The sequence below is a fragment of the Vicugna pacos genome, chromosome 10, assembly GCF_048564905.1.
Source record: "Vicugna pacos chromosome 10, VicPac4, whole genome shotgun sequence".
Taxonomy (NCBI): domain Eukaryota; kingdom Metazoa; phylum Chordata; class Mammalia; order Artiodactyla; family Camelidae; genus Vicugna; species Vicugna pacos.
The window spans coordinates 38,202,155-38,221,658 of NC_132996.1; the positions used below are offsets into that span (position 1 = coordinate 38,202,155).

The following is a 19,504-nucleotide window of genomic DNA, read 5'->3' on the forward strand; positions in this document are numbered from 1 at the left end:
AGGAAGACAAACGGAGAATGCACATGAGCAGATCTGCAATGTGCAGCATACAAACAGTTAAATATTTGCACATTCCCCATACTCCAAGAGCACCAGCACTGAGGCCTCACTTTATGATGCTTGTGGTTCTTCAGGAATAAGAAACTACTGAGCAAGATATGTCACTGAGTTGCCTTCAAGCTTTCAAACTGCCAGGGACGCCAACCAGAAGAGTAGCTCCAAGTTAGAAGAGCGTTACTTTTCCACCCCTCCCCCACCCACCTCGAGCCCCGCCCCAAAGGTGCCAGCGTTCTGAATACTTGTTCATGAGCTTTTGGAAAGAAATCTGTCCCCAAAGGAAAAGATGGAATGGGGACGAAAAGGAAATGTGTCTGCATATCAATTTCAGTGATGTTAGCAGGAGGTTACGCTCAAGAGTATATGGCATCAGAAACAGAACATAAGCATAAGGAATAACAGAGAGAAGTTGTTTATTCAGGAAGAAAACAAGACAGGGGGCAGATGACTTAAGGAAATGATGCAAGTGCTTTTGTAAAAGGACAAATGAGGTCATACAATATGATTATACTTTGAGAAGTGAGCTTAAGTGCCAACTCAGTCCTTAGACAAACATGTACAAAATCAGGCTACAGCAACCAATTTTTTGTCATTTTCTCATTAAAAAGGAAGACCCAGTCATAATTTCAGTACATTCCCCTAGCTGCATTCTTTGCAGTTGTTGGCACTTGGTACAGGACTTCTCATATGGTTTAAAACTACTAACTGATTCTTTGTCTTTTCCCTAAATGAGTAGGTAGAGGTCACCTCTTTGCAAAATGAGTAAACTGAGAGAAGCAGCCTCAGCTATGATGTTCAAGTGGCCAGGCTGCCTTCCTACTGGGGGTAGATGGGCTTCCTCGGAACAATCCTTGCTTTCAGCTGGTGCCTGTGCTCCCCGCTCGCTCAGGAGGGTGTGCTCTGGAGCAGCAGCCTGGCTTCACAAGGAAAAGAAAGGAGCCTTTAATTTCAGCCCTCGAGTGATCACACCCTTTTCAAACACCCAGGCTCCAGTGGGGCCGATGTTCAGGGGAGGCCAGAGTTGGCTCAGCAGCACTGCTAGCCCACACCTGAATTTAGAACTTGGCCTGAGGGCCCGTGTCAGGACCCTGGCAAATCAAATCAGGCCTGAGGACAAGGCTGGGGAGTATCAAATAACAAATGAAGCAAACTGATGTGCTCCTAAAAGGGCGAGCTGAATATACATGGAAACAACAAAGCTTTCGTATCTTCCTGGAAAAGATACTGCATCACATCTGCCAATGAAATAGAGAAACTGCCTGCCTGGCTGCTACTGTCCACAGACTGACCTTTTCTTTCTCTCTCCCTCCCTCTCTTTCTCTTTCTTTCCTTCCTTTCTTTTCTTTCTTTCTTTTTCTTTCTTTTCTCTTTCCTTCCTTCCTTCCTTCCATCCTATTCCCTAGGGTCCATTTTTTTAGGACAGGATTGTCTGCCAGTGTCTCTATTCTAAGTAACAAGGAAAATCCTGATCCTGCAAGTTCTTTAATAAAATGGACATAATTTTTACCTTTGATTTGAAGATACTATGAAATAGGGGGCACTGAAAAAAAATTGATGAACATTCTTTAATATAATTGGGATGGTGGGACTTTTATTAACGGCCAATCTCAGGTAGATTTTTCCCTTTATAATGACATTCAGCCTTCCTGCCCTTAGATGGTCACAGAACTACCTTATAAGATTTATGTGGATTTACAAAGCAAACTGACTCTCTCCCAGATGTACTGGAAATTCACCATGTTGAATCCATCAACTTTCTCTAAGGGAAAAAAAAGTGAAAGTCTGAGTCTGTGGACAGTGGGTTCTAAGCTGTATGAGAACCCGAGTGAAGGGTTTTCCTGCTCCAGCTACGGGTGGGACTCTGCTCTCTCACTGTGGCTGATAATTCACTACCCTGTGAGGTACAGTGACTCATCAGCTTCTAGTCTGGACCAACATGTATGGACAGAGAACAAAAAGGAAATACATAACTTATATTTCACTAAGTATTCATGAACCAAAAATAAAGTCTATTTCTATGTTATATTTACACAATTAGAAAAATCTAAAATGAGATGGTAAATTCATAAAAACTTTGTTTAAGCCCCACTGAAAATAAAACGAAGTGATCCCTATGATTGTCATTCTTAATTTCCATGGTATTTAGAGCCAAACTTGGCTAATAAATAGAATAAACTGCTTATGTGCAGAATTTAGATTCAAATACAGCATCACTGTTTGACCCAATGAAAGAGACGTTTACAATCAGATCATTCCTGAATAGCCTTTCATTTTTAAGAACATGGCTAGAAGTAACTGAACCCCAGTACTGAGGCAGAGCTGGAGCTAAAACAAAGTGTTCATACACACATGTATTTTGCATAAATAAATGAAATAACAAGACATAAAAATGACTCAAATCCGGCAACTGTGAGGCAAGCCCACACGAGTCGAAACAGATGACTTTTGTTCATGTAGTTTTCGTACAACAGCTTCACATTAGTCAGAAGTGATAAAAAATACCATTTATATCCAGTGCTTATAACACTTACGAAACAACATCTGTGAGTGTGTGTGTTTTTTGTTGTTTTTTTTTTGTTTGTTTTCTTTTTTTTTTTGTTTCTTTTCTTTTCTTTTCTTTTCTTTTTTACTACAAGCAAAATCAAGTTTCAGTCCTAAAGAACAGTCCTTTGTTCTCCACCAGCCCAGAATATTATTTTGGCATGGTCATAAAAACAAACAGAATTACCCTACCATTCTAAATGTTTGCCTTTGTGCAAAATTAATTACATACAATACAATGCTAGCCATGCAGCGCTCTACCTATGCAACGAAGTAAAAAAGAAGGGGGAGAGGGCAAGGCAGAGTCAAAGAGAAAGAGGGAAAAACATGAGAATGAACTGAGGAGGAGAGGTATGTAATCGAAAGAAATCGGTAAGACAATAATAAATACTTTTTTTTCAGAAAAAAATGACCTCCTCCTCATTTGAAATAAAATGTACAAAAACAAAGTTCCAATCCCCAACCAATATTAAGAACCAAACATTCCTATCAGTACCTTAATCAGCTTATAGAGAGCACTCCCAGCTAATGACATGGACAATAATGTCTTGGCGAGACCTATTTATTGCTATTAGGTATGGCCTTGAGCAGTCAAATAAATATGAAGGTATGCTATTCTCTTCCAAGTGACAAAATGGCTCAAGAACTCTGATGGGGCTGTTCTTATGTCCTGTGATCAGATTCTGGTTGTCCCATGAGGTGAACTGTCCTATTTTCTGACATTCTTCCATTGAGCTACTCTGGCTGAGGCCACCCCCCGCCCCACAGGCAATCAGTCCTGGTTTCAGGAAGGTCAAAATGGCACAGCCGAGCTCCCTGTAGTTAGGAGATTGGGGACAAAACCTCACTGCCTCCCAGCCCATCAGTGCGTCTCCAGAGAAACCCCTGTGTGACAAGTGCAGTTAACCTTGTTCACACGCAGGCATGATCCCCATGTGGCCACAGATGGAGGGAGTGAGCCAGAGGCACTTGTCTGCTGCCCCAGGAGTGATCTGTTCCCCAGGGTTAACAATAGGAACAGCCCATATGGGGAATGTATTTCCCCTCCTTCTCCTTCCCTGCAGTTTTCTTTCATTCTCTGGGTATCATGACTATTTGCCTCTATCTTTGCTTTGAGGCTGTCATGTGGCTTCTTGCCTCCCGGGGATTTTGCAAAGCACTCCCTAGATGTGCCAGATGGGACAAGACAGCTCAGTGTAAAGGTGCCAGCCCATGACAGCACCACTGTTGACTCCTACATGGCCCGCAACTTTGGGCTTTAAGATTGGGTGCAGGACTCTCCTGCCTGGCAGTCACCACTGTTGACTCTTGCTGCTGAGTGGCATTCAGGGTGAATGCCACTGATGCAGATCCTACCACTTGTTGCTTAATTGAATTAAGGGGCAATTCTGGCAAAAGATTCAAGGTCAAGGCGAACCTCAGGGGCATATCTGTTAAAGTGTAAGACTCTACACCTGTATCCAGATACACAGCTCTGTAGCCATATATACAAGGATGTTCAAAAACAATATAGGTATTTAGTAGTAACTTGTTTCAGAAATGCTTCCAGATGATCTGGGGACATAAAATTACTATGTACATCTTTTGTATCTAGCAGGAGAAGGAGGTGAAAATGGCTGAAAAGTTATTTGGGGAAGGAGGGTGAAAAACAAGAATAATTAAATTAATGCCACCAACAAATTTTTTTTAAATAAATAGTAAGTGGACCCGTGACATTCTGGAATGAATAAATTATTTAAGAGAAAAATGTGTTAAGACTGAATGTCAGGGTTAAAGGCAAAGGGATAATGGATGTAGTGAGAGGTGGTCTCAGGCAGAGAAGACCACCGTGTCGGTATCTGGTGTGGTGATCGCTCTGGTGTGTGGCTGTCGTATCATGTCACACACTGATGGCACGTCAAGAGGCAAACACAATTGGGTACATGCACTGTGGCAACCTTGTTCATTCCTTACAATATCTTGTCTCCAGATTCCTGAGTACTTTACCATTTTCTGGAAAAAAAAAGTGTGGTTTGCTATTTTATTTTAAGATGCCAAAGATTGTCTAAGACTTTGCAGTGTCTCCTTTAAGACTTTCAAAATATTAAGATTCAAAAGTTATGAAAAAGTTTGGCACATTCAAAGTTTCACTCTACACGTGGACAAATGGAATTCCGAGGCCTTTTGAATATGCTCTACATGCAGCTGCACACGCCGTGGACTTGTTCTGTTTCACAATATGAAATCCTCAGTTGTTTTCTAAAATAATTCAGAATAAAAACACATTCACAACCTGTAGGCCGGCACAGCATACCTGAGTGAGAATGTTTAACCCCATCTAAAACAGTAACTTAAACCTTTATCAACATCCAAAAGAAAAAAAAAAGTAAGACAAAAAATATAAGACTTGTAAGACAGCTATGGGTTGAGATAAGTTTTCAAGTCCTGGTGTCTCATATTTAATATGTCTTCACCTAAATTAAAAACAACAACAACAACAATAACAATAACGACAAAAAACTCAAGTTCATGAAAAATCAGGGAAAACTTAATCTGTCTCACACTTTACGAAACAATTAAGACCATTCTGCTGATGTAATTGTGGAGCCACAAATGCATGCGGGCTCTTTAAGAACTTTTTTGTTGGGGGAGGGGCAGTGAAATGTCAGAGTATTTTAATTCGGCAAACAAACGCTCCTCAGTTGGCACTGACAGCTTCAGGGGCTTCGTTTTCACTGCTATAGTCTGATTTGGGGTCATCTTCGTAGTCGTCATACATTTCCATTTCATCCTCTCCATTAATTATTTCATTTCCAGCTAGGCTTCCGCCGTCTGTCTTCATTCCATAAGTGCTCTGGATGACCGGGAGGCTGGGCTCTGGGCTGGCAGAGGTGCTAGAGCAGTCAGATGTCATCTGAGGTGACGGGGTGGTAGTTGCCATAGTAATAGCACCAGGATACACAACACCTGTTCCTGTGGTGATTGGAATCTGAGGCTGTTGCCTGTATAGATTCAAAAAATAAAGCAGAGGGAAATATCTACATACATCTGTTCTTCTGTGTGGCACTGGAATTCATCCCCCACACACTCTAAAAAGGGGCTCTGTGGAAAGTGTAAGCAGATGACAGAATGTGACAAAGGTGTTTCCTGGAGGGGTCCTGCAAATCTCCCTGACACCGTGGCTGGAGTTAAGGAACACAATGGAGGAATTTACTGATGGTTTTGCGACATAAAATTAGGGTCCTTATAACATGACAAATACGGCAAAGTTCCGATAACTTCTGGCATTTGGAACAAACACTGTGGTTAATTCCACAAAGTTACTTGTAAGATCATTTTTAAGATCTCCCAGAACATTACAAAAAATAGGCTGGTAACATGAGACATGCTATAATGTCGCTCGCTGTTAAGCAGGCTTGTGTCTTTACCTCGGTTTGAGAACTGTACAGTTCAAGAAAGATCAAGATGAGAAAGTATCCAGTATATCCCAAAGAGTCAGATTTAGCAAAGCATGTATTTGGTATCTTGTAAATGTCTATTTATTTCCACAGCTGAACTTGTAGGGAAGCCCCTGGAAGCTTCTATTTTCCTAATTATGGAAGGATCATCTTGGGTGTCATTACTCCTGTGGCCCTGGGCTAGAGCTGGGGTTGGAGGAGTCAGGAGTGAAGAACAGTGAGAACTCCTCCAATCACCTAACAGGAGGACACACGTCGCCTCATCCTGGATCCCAGCAGGCCTGGTCACACCAGATCACTTCGTCATAATGTCACTCTAGTTCAAATAAACCTACCAGACCCTTTATGAAGGTCAGTCTCTCCTTCTGCAGGGAGACGTGGCTATCTGTCTCTCAACTTCCCTGGAGGCATTATAACTGGTTGAAAGAATTAAAGACCTACTACCTAGCTCAAAACTATGACTGAAATATTATTCTCCTGGCTGTAGCATTCACTGAGTATTTCTCAATCGTTATGAACAGTAATATTAAGTTCACTTCAAAATGTCATTGTAACTCTCCTTTCTGAGCCTCAGTTTCCATGCATTTCTAAAAGCTGGGGTCAGGGAAGTCCTGGAAGGTCCTTCTACCTTTTAGTACTTGGCTTCAGATCAGACCATCACTTGAACCATTCTTATTGACCCCTTCATTGAAACTTTCTATCCACCTCAGTCTAACAGGAAAAAAATCTGAATTTGTGAAGAACTAGCTTACCAGCGATCCCTTGACACTCCCTAAAGGAGCACAATTTCTCATAAAGGCCTGCGTGTCCTCCAGCCTGGTAGATGGAGAAATGACACCAACGGCCTGGAATCACACTGTGGGATATCTGAAAATGCTATCTTTAACAACCTCTTTCAAACACTAGGAGGCATAATCATGATAGCACAACCTTTGACTAACATAATATATATAATATTTTCATATGTATTACCTCATTCAATTAACATGGCAACTTTATGAGGTATTATTAAGCTCAGTTTTCAGATGAAGAAAATGAGGCCTTGCTCAAGGCCTTGCATTCAAAAATCAGCAGGGCTGGGACTTAAGCCTAGGTCAACAGACTTGAAGTACATCACTCTTCCCTTTGTAGATATTCAACATACAGATACACTAAGCTCCCTATATCCCATAAAAACTCCTGATTTCTACACAGCCTGTAGGTATCCAGCTGATACTAAGCACCTGATACTGATTCATTTTCTATGATGCTCAAGGTAATTTTTTTGATTACTCAAAAGATGATGATGATAGAGGAATCTAAATCCATGTGTAGAAACATCTGATAAAAGGCTGGCTTCCCTTCCATAGAGTCAAATTCTAAAGATAGTATACTTCTCGTTTCCTAAGTTTGGGGCAAATTAACACAAAGTAAATTACATGCTAACCTACCCAAGACAGTAAATGCCTCATTAATTTTTTTTTTACTGAATTTCGATAATTGCAATAAAAATATTTTTGCCTCAATCACAAAATGCCTGTAGAGTGATAAACTTTTATTGTAGTATTGACCCATTTTACAGATTTCCCAATTTGGTGAGCTAATCTAAAATAGAAACTCTACATACCATATACAAACTATCAAATGGTATATTTTCTTTTCATGAAGGACATTTTCTTTTCATAAAGAAGAGATCATCATTTTCTGCAGGATTTTTTAAGTAAAAATATCTATATGTCTATTATATAAATTTGAATTGAGCTCCTATTATGTGCTATGGACAATGCTTAGATGCTTTCATGTTATCTTCTTTAATCCTCACAATCACCTGAGGGGACAATTATTATTTCCCCTATTTTATAGATGAAGTAACCAGTTAAGGTGCAGAGAATTTGCTATTTGTCTAAGGACACACCAATAGGAATTGAACTCTTTCTTATTTCACAAATTCTCTACTAAGGATATCAAGATTGGGGTGAGAAAGGCAAGTTCACACTATCAGAAAATTAGTTAGCAATTTGAATCAGAATCCAAATATATATAAAACTTCTTATCTGATGTGGATGTCAAAATACCATTTCAAACTTACAGGGGCAAAACTGAATTCCTGATCATTCTCCCTTATACTGGCTCCTCTCATGACCTTTCAGATCTTGGTTAATGATTACTTCATCTTTTTGGCTGCTGGGGCCGATCCTATATCCCTATACCCCATCCATCAGCAAATCCTATTGGGTCACTCTTAGGAATATTGTCCAGAATCCCTCCACTTTTGCCATCTACAAACCTAGTTCAAGCCACCATCAACTCTAATCTGGTCTATTGTAAGAGCCTGCCTCCTTACTTCCAGTCACATCTCCTTCAGACAATACTCAACATAGTAGACAGAGTGATCATTTTAAAACCTAAGTCAGATCACAATACTCCTCTGCTTATAGACTTTTCAATGCCTCTCCATCTCACTCAGAGTCAAATTCAAGTCCTTTCAGAATTCGGCTCCCTACCATCTCTCCTCATCTTTCTCTACTACTACTGCCTTTACTCATCGCACCTACTCATTGTGCTCCTATCGCTCGGGACTCATGTCTCCCAACAAGCCAGGCACAACCTCTCACCATCTTCATGGCTGCTGTTCTCCCTGCCTAGTTCTTCTCCCAGACATCCACCCGCGTGGCTGGCCCCCTCACTCCTCAGGTCTTTGCTCAAGTTTATCTTCTCAGTGAGGTTTTCTGTGGTCACTGGTTTAAAATCGCACTTCAGCCTCTCAAACCCCCTATACCGTACCCTCCTTTACTTTGTTCTAAGGCACTTATTACTGTTTGATATTATTTATTAATTCATTCACTCACTCGTCTTCTGACTTTCCCCACTAGACCGCAAGTTTCATAAGGACAGGGATTTTCACTGATACAGTCCCAGAGCTTAGGCAATGCCTGGAACACAGGAAGCATTCACCAAAAGTCTGCTGAATACATGGAATAAATGAACAAACGAGTGAGTGAGAGGGAAAAGAAATGAAAAGGCTAGGTAACCTATTTTGGAGAAGAAAAGATGTAAAGAGCTTAGCTATAAGGGAGAGAGGGTGGTGTGGAAGGAATGTGAATATAACCATCTTTAGGTCTTGAGTGATTTTCTTCACAAATAAGGAAGAGATTTGTTCTAGAAAAGACCAAAGAAGAGCATCAGAACCAATCTATAAAGTAGGAGGCTTAGTTAAAAGAAAAGAACTTTCTAGTATTAAAAGATGTTTCCACAAAGAAACTAGCTCTCTTGGAAAGTGGTGAGCTCTCTGGCCCTGGAAGAGTTCAAGCCGAACTTGGAAAGGACTCCCACAACAGCTGGCTGCTTGAAGGATATGACTTCTGAGGCCCTTTCTAAGTTACCACTGATTCTGCAAAATCATAAACTGACTGTCATGCTGGTCTTGCTCCCTCACTGTCATTATCAGCATAAAAAGAAACTAAAAAAATTAAATGAGCATAGCTAGCTATACTTGAAGAAGCCTGGCTTTCAAGGGTTTCCAAAATTGTCCCACCCTACATATCTTACTTTTCTTTACTGTCAGGGACAATTCCTAGGCTAGCCTCCCTCTTTATTATTGAACATTTTCATATTTCCCCCATGTGTTCATGCTCTCCTTCATGCTAAAATAGGAACCTGTCCTTCATCAGCCTGCCCCCTGCCCACATCTCAAGTCCCCTTCCTCAAGAATGGCCTTTGGTCGGTCCTAACCCATAGTAATCTCCCTTCCTCTGAGCTATATAATCAAAATTAGTACTTCATTACACACTCTGTGCAGCACTATGCAATGTATTGTGTGTGTGTGTGTGTGTGTGTGTAACAAACTGGTATTTGCTAACCTATTTATGTACATGTCCGGCTTCTCGGTTAATAGCATTCTCTGATAACTCACTGTGTGTAGAACTGATGCCTCATGCACTAGACTAATTTAGTACAGTGCTAGGCACACAGCTGGTTTCCAACAGGCCTTTACCAACTGACCAACTAATCAATTAACAAAATGGAAAATCAAGCTTTGTCTATCGGAAATTACTTTCCTAGAAAGCATTTTCCCTTCCTCTACAAATCAATTGTGAGGTCAAAATTCAAACACTGCAGATTTCACAAACAGGAATCGCTGGCAAGTGCTGGGCTTTACAAATAATGGATGTATGCATCAGAACAAAAGCTGTGGATGTTCGTGAAAGTATACATGTGCAGCTGATGTGAGCAGAGATGGCTGAGGACCCTCCCTCCCCGCCCAAGAGTTTAAGCTGGCCCTGACAGAGTCCAGCGTTGTCGCATGGCTTCCAAATCACAGGAACATTTCTGGAGTATGGTCTAGCTTTTGCTAACTGCGGTGGAATTATTTATTTATATCGTCAAAGCCCCTGTCTGCTGATCCTTCAGGCCCTCACAGTATCTATAAATGAAGGCAATGACGTTTGTCTCACTAGTAGGTAAGCCTATAAATTGCACATCTTTTTGCATTACCTATGAGAGATTCTAATCTGGCTTTCTCTACAGGAAGACAATACTGAAAACAGAATGTCTAGTCTATGCTAATCAATTGAATTTATAAGCATCTTATAGGTTTCATTCAGCCTCTTTAAGATTCAGATCAAAATAGCAAGTATTCATACCATTTATACCATAATGCAGCAAACACAATTCTTTATAATATGAAATATTTACCTGACACATAGCATCCTTTCTCTAGAATAATATTTGCTTTAATTGGGGCTTACTATGTGTCAGACACCATTCCAAGCACTTTAGATATATTAAATTATTCAATCTTCAGAAGGATCTGATGTTGTAGGTATTACTGTCATCCCAATTTTTATATGAGGAAATTGAGGTACAAAGGGCAAATGGAGAGTTTAGAGGATAAGGATTGCTAAGCATTAGTTCCTAGAGCCAGGCAGAAGCAGATCTAGTATTTGAGCCAGAATAGTCTGGCTCCAGAATTGGTGTTCTTAACCACTACACTATACAGCCTCTAAACAATTTGTAGGCTCTAATTGAGAGGTATGTGTAATGGTGAAAAGGACATATGTTTCACATAAGCCTGGTTTCAATCTCAGCTCTGCAATGTACTAGCTGTGTGGCCTTGAACAAATTATTAAACATCTCTGAACATTCTGTTTTTCAACCCCAGGATGCAGATGATACTGCTTATCTTACAAATTTGTTGTGTTTGCAATAATCTGTATAATTCACCCTTATTGTTACTCAAAATGTAATCCCAATTTAAATATTTTATAGTATCTGAATAATTCTCTATTAGTTCATAGGTAAACTATTGAATAAGCTTCGAATAAATTGGAAGTACATTTCATGTGGCCACAGTTCTTTGGGGAAAGACCCTAACAAATATCATTTTAACATTAATGGTACTCCTGTCAGGATTACTGCAAAATTCTGATACTTAAGCTATCAATTGAAGGGGTTAAATCCAAGGCTAGAGCTAACATTATTCTATTTCATATATTGATAAATTCATTTCATAATAATTGAGTAAAAAAGAAAAAAAAACTCACTGAACTTCCAGTTGTATCATCAGTAAAATGCATGACAATGTTGAGCAATATATGTCATTTTATTGGCTTGAAAGTTATGCACACCTTTTCAAAATCAGCTATAAAAATTGATCTCACTCCCATTCCCTCAAGAAGTCAATAGCAATCTTTGAATTTCGTGTTTGGTTTTTCCTCTTCTAATAACCTTGCATCTAATGAAGATCAGTTTCCAAAGATGAATCCAAGGGAGTTAATAATCCATAAAATACAACTACCTGGGAGAGAATGCGAATCCTTAAGTGAAGACATCAGCTGGCTTCACGTAGTGAGTATTACCTAAGCTGGGTGGAGGAAGATACTCAGCACTGAAGATTAGAGAACAAGGCATTCTGGCCATTGCCTGCATGCCTGTGGCTCTATTCCACAGACTAAAATAAGCTTTCCATAGAGGACCTCCTACACTAGCTACCAGGTCCTTGGTCTCGAAATTTCAAAGCTCTTTTTATGCCACCGTATACCACAACAAAAGCCCTTATTTTCTCTAGGTTCTAGGAGCTCTTCCTCAAACGGTAAAGTCATACTTGTAACTGTGCCAGGACAGGATGACAAGGCACATTTTGAAGCAACGTGGTAAAGACAGTTCCTCAGTCATTCGGCATGACAGAGGCGGAGGCCTGATTTAATCCCTGGCTCCTTCTCACCTTTCAGCAGCCATAGGACCTCCTGGGGCCTCTATTTCTTTATCTTATTTACAGGATTATATAATTTGTATACCTAAAACACGTCGTCTACAGTAGGCATTCAATAAGTAGTAGATGCTATTGAGTTGTTTTAGCTAAGTTCATTTTACATGCATTACTATGGAATGAGGTATTTTGGTCCAGAGCTGTCACCAATGTCCCTTTGGTAAAGAGGACTAAATTGAATAGAATTACCGCCATCTCCTATTTGGAACTAAGACAGTACCTTCGATACCCTTCCAGATTATGGCAAAAGGACCCATTATGCAACACAGGGAACATGACTGGGGAGAAGGGTGGGAATCACAAAATATCTCAGATTTAAACTTTTGATTCTCTGTTCAAAGGAGGTTATATATATTCTCAGAGATATACTAACAGGATTAAAAGAAGACATTACACAGTCTTAAATTTGTATTTTGTTACCTACAACTATATTTCCTAAAGTACACTGCGAATTGGGGTATTGCATAAATCCCCTAATTAACACATGGATAGCCCAATTACATTGCATTGTACTTTTGTGTTAAAAGCTTTACTTTAAAAGGTGCAAACATTTATAACACGGAAGAATGTGACATCCTATTTTGGCATGTCTTCATCTGTTAATATATTGGTATTCTCAAATAACACAGTGGTTTAAGCCTCTCTTTACCTAGAAAAAGTTCTGCCATAGTGTAAAGAAATTCATTGATTAACTAGTGTGACATAGGTAAATCCATGTTTAATAGTAATAATAATGACAGGAATTCACCTTTATTGATATTGTACTAAGTATTACATAAAGCACTTTTGAAAGCATTGCCTCATTGAATCCTCTCAACAATTGTATGAGATAGATACTATTACTCGTTTCATTTCACACATGAGAAAACAGAAAAACAGAAGCTTAGAAAAGTTAAGTAACGTGGCCAAGTAGGTAGCACAGTCAGTGTCTGAAACTCGGCGGTCAAACGCCAAAGTCCACATTCTTCCCCAGAACACTCTGGTGTATTGTATAGATTAGTGACCCACGCAGCTTTCATTGGCCTTTTTTTTTTTTTTCTTTCTATTTTCACTATTTACTTTTCCAAATTAGTTTTCTGTTTTTAAACACGTGCTTCTGAAACCAACTTTTTGTTCCATGAAGTTATTTTTTGAGTGCCCTTAAAAATAAATAAATAGTTCTTTACTGCTCCTTAAGGTATCTCTTTTCTTCGCCTCTAAGTAAAGCTTTCTCATGTCCTTGGGACAGCACAGCTCCTCAATTCCCCTTTCAGTTAACAGTGAACACAGCTTCCTTTTTACTTCCTCCACGTCTCTCTCTCAAGCCCTTTCCCAAGTGTCTCTCCAGTCTGATTCCAGCTGCCTTAGGCTGAGGCTTCCAGAACAGTCCGCTGGTTTGCCACCCCCCTGTGCTTCTAGGTCTGGGTAAGCTGGAACCTACAGGCATCCGCATCCCCACTTATTCTGACTACTGTGGTTACAAGAGGCCTCTTCTGAATGCAGACAGCCAGTCAGCCAAGTCGAAATTTATACCAGAAATCTATTACCTAATTTTTAAACAAAATGACATGAAATCAGACTTGAAGATATCAAAAACATGTCTAGTTTCTGATTTAAGCAAGAAAATCCACATTGTTACTGCTTCTACCACAGAATAATTTACTGCAACAGGAGTTCTGGATCTTATGCCAAAAATGAGGTCCTCTAACCAATGTCAAGGCCAATTATCTTGTGGTAGATCCCACAACAAAAGCAGACTATTGTGATTAGAGTCAGAAGCACCACCCAGAGAAGCTGGAAAGCTTCTGGGGATTTCTTAGGGTTAGTTTTAATTTTTTCCTCCCTGTGTGTCTGCTTAAATAAACTACCAGAAACTTTGTGTGTGGGCACTGAACATCTTAGATTAGCCTGGGAGACAATGAAAGGGGTGAGCAGTTGGGAGTGACCTGTTGCAGGTTTGATCTGATTTGATTTGAGCAGGAGCCATGCTGCAAGGCTGTGTGCTTGTGACACTGCAACGATTACTGTAGCTGAGCCACTTCAGTATGTCCCAGCCTCCTCCCTTCCCTAGTCTCCTTCCCAAACACCCTGCCAGTAGCCATCCTGGGGCTTCCTACTGGGGCGGGAAGGCCCAGGTGGCTAAATGCAGGAGCACTTACCCCACGGTGAAGAACTGCCTCATCTCCTGTCTCCGAGACCTCATCAGTTGCTTATACTCCCCGATCCGGAGCTTTTTGCCGTCAACAATGCAGGTGCGTTTCGGTCGAGGTTTGTATTTATAGTTCGGGTACTTCTCTAAGTGGATCTTGCTTAGCCGGGCCTGCTCCTCATAATAAGGTTGCTTCTCTTGGTTGGACATGGATTTCCAGCGAGACCCTAGGCATAAAAATAGCCCTAAATACCTAAGTGGTCAAAGCAACATACTCCCGGCAAAGACTTCTTACACTTCCCGCCACTTCACTCACCTGCGCTCTGAGTGGCTCCCGTCACCACAACCACTGAGCCTCACAACCAGTGTTTTAGACTACAGAGCAGAGAATAATGTTGTACGTGATAATGCATTATATTACTTCTCTCAATAATTTAAAGTTGATGCTACAGTAAGTATGTTGTTTTAAAATATGTCTTTGCTGCTTAAAGATTATCTCCTACACCAAGGTCTTGCCCTATCCTTCTGCCTATCTTTCTCAAGAGTGTTAAAAACCTAAATTTCCTAAGCATACTTTTGGGTGTTACAGAATCCTCAGGAAAAGCTCTCTTAGTTCCAGAAATTCAAACATCTCCCCGCACCCCAAGCATCTTTAGCGAAGCTCTCCTTTGATAGGATGTCAGCAGATGTTGATATTCCTCCGTATGTAAAAACCTAAGGTGCACACTGTCTCCCCTGGCCTAGGGTAATTAAAAAAGCTAAACCTTACTTAAGAAGTTGTAGCTTTAGAACCGGAAGGTACAGTTGGAATTATATATACCATTTTCAAGTACTATAAACATTCATTCAAAGCTGTACCAATGAAAGTACAAAAATTTTTAATATGGTTTACACAGGAAGAAGGAAAAGTATTCACTTCTCTAATATTGTTTATAAAGAATTATCTAAACACTTGACGAAGAAGGGATGTGTTTTTTTACGTGTATCGAATTGCATTTTTGTGTCTCGCTGGTGAATAAAGCGGTAACAGCTGTGCTGACTGGATGTTAGCTATTCTTCAGTGGAGATTTTTCATACATAAACAAATGGAAAAGTTGTACAAATATTCTCTATAGCCAGCAATATCCTGGTCTGTTTTAATAGCACATCCATCCCTGTTCTTTCCTGATTGTTGTGCAAAAGTTGTGTAGAAAGTCTACAGGGATAGGATTCTCTGTTCCGCTGGTTCCCAGCTTAAAGCCCCAGTTAACAGAGGATTTTTGGTGCTCTTGAAATGCTTGTGCTGAAGAGTTTATATTTTAATGAATACACTTATTATATTCTTAACTTTTTTTCACAGAATGCACACTAGTAATATAGATTCCCCACAGCTGCCAAAATGGAAACAGAGAGGTTCTGTGCCCATTTGAGAGCTTACTCATACTGCTGCTAAAATGGCAAAAAAAAAAAAAAAAGGAAAATTTCAAGTTAGATATCAAACTTTAGGGAGAGAGAAACACTAACTTTTCTTTTGACTGTCCATTAACTAGAAAAAAATTTAATATATCTACAAGGAGCATTATGGTTTGAAAGATTTTTAAATTTATTAATTTAGTTTATAAGAAAATTAAATTTATAAGAATAATATAAGAAGAATGTGTATCTCTGAAACTCTAAATAAAACCCCATTTAGTTGTAATAACATTTAGTATTCATCTTGAAATTCAAAAGTCAAAATGAAAAACTTGTATTTTAACATTTCACCACTATTTGATCTTATGTATGTTTTAAATTTTCTTAGAGGTCACTGACTGCCTCAAAATGTCTCAGAATCAAGTTAAATTATTTATACAGTGACAAAACATGTGTATTTGTGTATGTCCAGATCACTGATATTTACTCAGGTTAAATATTTATTGCTTTTGAACAAAACATTTAAAAAATGAAAACCACAGTTTAAGTCTCTAATGTTTTTCGACTTCTTAAGCAGCTCCCTTTGAGATTTTGTCACATCATGACAGCTTAAATAGAACAGTGCCTTCTGTGTTTTTTCTTCTTAAAGAGGAAACATGTTGACTGTAATGCTGCATGTTGAATGAAATATGTTCAATATGTTGAGCGCAATAATTCCAAACTGTATAATCTGTGCTGGCAAGCTTTACACTAATAGAACAAGGCTTGAATTTAATCCGGAGAAACGGGAGAATCACTCTGGTTATTTACCACAAAATGGGCCTCTGCCCTGTGGTCTATGTGTTCAACTCACTGCTCTGAAATTTGAACTAGTCATATCTTATTAATGTAAATGTAGTTTTATTTTACAAGTTTCAAAGTTATCATTAGAGGCACTGTTCTACACTCCATAAATTTCACACTATTTGGGGGCTCACCCCTAGTCCTTGGTGAGTACTTTCAGAGGGACATATGAACCCAGGAACACTAAAGCAGAAAACTGTAGCGTCTATGAGCGTTTCCAGGGTTCCGTAGCAACTTATGAGTTTTAAGACTGAGTTAAAGAAAGGAGATAAAGCTCGTCTCCATGACTCTTAGTTAGCAGTGACTTCTTAGAGTTGCCCTCTTAACACATACAATAAATAGTTTTGCCTCTAAGGTAAGATTTTAGTCAGTCCTGCCCTGGCATCTGGTGGGTGTTCTAGCTCCTAAAGGTAAATGCTACATTGCAGCGTGACGGATGCAGAGATGACACAGTCTCCTGGGGCAGCTTGCTGAGCAACACCTAACTTCTGCAAACCAGTCTCCCTTTGGTGTCAAATCAGGCCCCTTCTTGCCACTCATGCGGTAGAGGATCAGCATCAGGCACTGCACTCACCTAAGATTTTGCTAATGTTGGAGTTATGCATGTCAGGAAAGGCCTGAAGGATTTTCCTCCTCTCATCCTTCGCCCAAACCATGAACGCATTCATTGGTCGCTTGATGTGTGGCTCGCTGCTGGCCCGGCCACGGGCATCCCTGTAGACTCGTGCTTCAGCCACAGTGGCACCTCCTGTTGGCCAACAATAATACTGCTGTAGTTTAGCTGCAGAGCCATTCATTGCTTTGCTTCCTGTAATGTCAGGGCAGGAAGAACAAGACGGGGGCAAAGCGTTATCATCTGGGTAATGCAGCACAGCTTGCCACCGGGCTCGGCTGTTTTCCCCAGGCCCTTCTCTTCTTTTTAAGTGAAGTCTTGGAAGCAGAAGACAGTTTCAAGTGACAATGCTACGGGCTCTTCTGATGTAGGCCTCAAAGACACACCAGGCAGAATGAAACTTCATGTTTTCATACACCTAGTACCTTTTTACTACAGTCAATTCCAGGGGACAAAAAGGCAATTACCGGCACTATATTATGCTAACTTTTCCTGCTGTGATCTCTCCCTTCAAAAGCAGGCTCTTACCTATCATTTTAGCCTCATTTGCCAAACACTGAAGCCTCTTCCAAATAACTTACCCGAAGGACCTGTCTTTCACAACACTGTGCCATGGCCAGGGCTCCTCTCACTGCCTGCAAGCTCCTTCTCCTACTTCTTCATGCTAAGTCCCACTCATCCTTTCAGGCCTATTCAAATATGGTGTGCTTCGTGAATGAATGAATGAATTCACTGAAAACTATTAACTGAGCAATTACTATGAGTTAAGCTTTGTGCCAGGTGCTGGGTATACAAAAGTGGATAAAACAGCACTTGCTTTTAAAGGAGCTCATGGTTCAGAAAGGAGACAGACCCCAAACAGACAATTATAACAGAGTATAGTAAGTGCTTTAATATTGAAGTAAACAGGGCACCAAGAGGGCACCAGACAGGACAGTCAGCTAATGCCTCCTAGGAGACTCTAAGCTGAGTCTCCGGAGGATGAACAGGAATTAGCAGGTGAATAGGGGAGGGCAGTAAAGACAGATGGGAAGGGTATTTCAGGCCAAAGGAACAGCATCTGCAACGATGCTTCCCAGGTTGCATTCATTCCTCTTTCTTTTATGCTACAAGTTCCAAAGTAATTGCGTTATCTTACGTGAATATCTCCAATATTTCCCTTCCATCTCCAGGAATATGGGACCCCTAAAGTTAGTGTTTATGTTGTAGTCATTCTTATATCCCCAGGATTTCCTATATAATAAATACTCAATAAATATTAAGTAAAAGATTGTTCGGTTTTCAACTCATATGCAAAGGTAGTAGACTAAAAGGCAGTCATTTCAAGGTCCTGATATATTTTTCTGTTGTTTAAGGGTAGTTCCTTAACATCCCCTATGGAACTATGTCTAAATTCCTGATGTTTTATAGTTCCCAAAGAAGTGACCACAGTAACACATTAGACTGAAAGAAAGTTCCTCGAGGATGCGGCAGGCACTGGCTCTTCACTAACTGTATTCCTAGGTTCCAATAAAGCACTCGGCAAACAGAGCTTCAATTAGTAAAATACATTCAATGAATGAATGAATGGGTGAACATAGCGTCTGTTGTTTTTGTTTTCACGCAGCCCACCAGCATGACACACTGATGTGTGCTTTACATGGGGCAGATACCAAGCCTCTCCCTGTAGATTGTGGACCTCTGTAGTTAAATGTAAAGTTGGACTGATGGCCTCAGCCAGGGCCTCCACTGCTTAGATAGGAAAGCCTACTCCCAAAAGTTTAGAAGCAAAACATACATTAAAACCAACATTTCTACATTTTGGCAAAAGTAAATCCTTTCAGCTGACTGGAGTGATTATACAGGAACAACACGACCCAATCCATCTCTGCCCTTCTACTCTATTTCCAGCTACCTTGATTAAGAAGAAATTTGTTTGTGTCAGAGCTAGTAATAAATTAGAACATTAAAGAGCACTATTATTTGGCAAATATGATCATCATTTGTTGCAAACAAAAGACAGGATAAAAGGGCCGAACTGGGTAATATTGTCAGTTCTTTTCCAAACATGAAGAAGGACAGAGGGGCCCCTTTCTGAAGACCATGTGAAGTAACATATCTTTAAAACTGCCCTTCTTCTAGGCCTACTAGGCAAAATGATCCCTTACATGAAAAGTCTCAGATCCCAAGATGCATAACTAATACGCTACCTTTTTGCCACCATACCCACAGTACATTAATTTCATTTAAAATGCACTGACCATACA

The 19,504-nt window shown here is 40.1% G+C and overlaps 1 protein-coding gene and 1 long non-coding RNA gene across 33 annotated transcripts in view; one reads left to right on the plus strand and one right to left on the minus strand.

Annotated features, from left to right (window-relative positions):
• SOX6 (SRY-box transcription factor 6) overlaps positions 1-19,504 on the minus strand; it is a 626,002-nt gene that overhangs the window by 16,534 nt on the left and 589,964 nt on the right. For 28 of the 32 annotated variants that reach the window (XM_072969571.1, XM_072969578.1, XM_072969580.1 and 25 more), the window contains 3 exons: positions 17,220-17,453; positions 14,421-14,637; positions 4,999-5,579 (listed from right to left, as the gene is read on the minus strand). In XM_072969571.1, the coding sequence (XP_072825672.1) occupies positions 5,276-5,579; positions 14,421-14,637; positions 17,220-17,453 (755 nt within the window). In that variant the 3' untranslated portion in view covers positions 4,999-5,275. Of the gene's footprint in view, positions 1-4,998; positions 5,580-14,420; positions 14,638-17,219; positions 17,454-19,504 lie in introns of those variants that run through there. The other 4 variants (XM_072969591.1, XM_072969596.1, XM_072969602.1 and 1 more) reach the window with 2 other exon arrangements.
• On the plus strand, positions 14,297-15,837 carry LOC107034057 (uncharacterized). The gene is made up of 2 exons (XR_001459579.3): positions 14,297-14,992; positions 15,030-15,837. It is a non-coding gene; the product is annotated as an uncharacterized lncRNA (long non-coding RNA).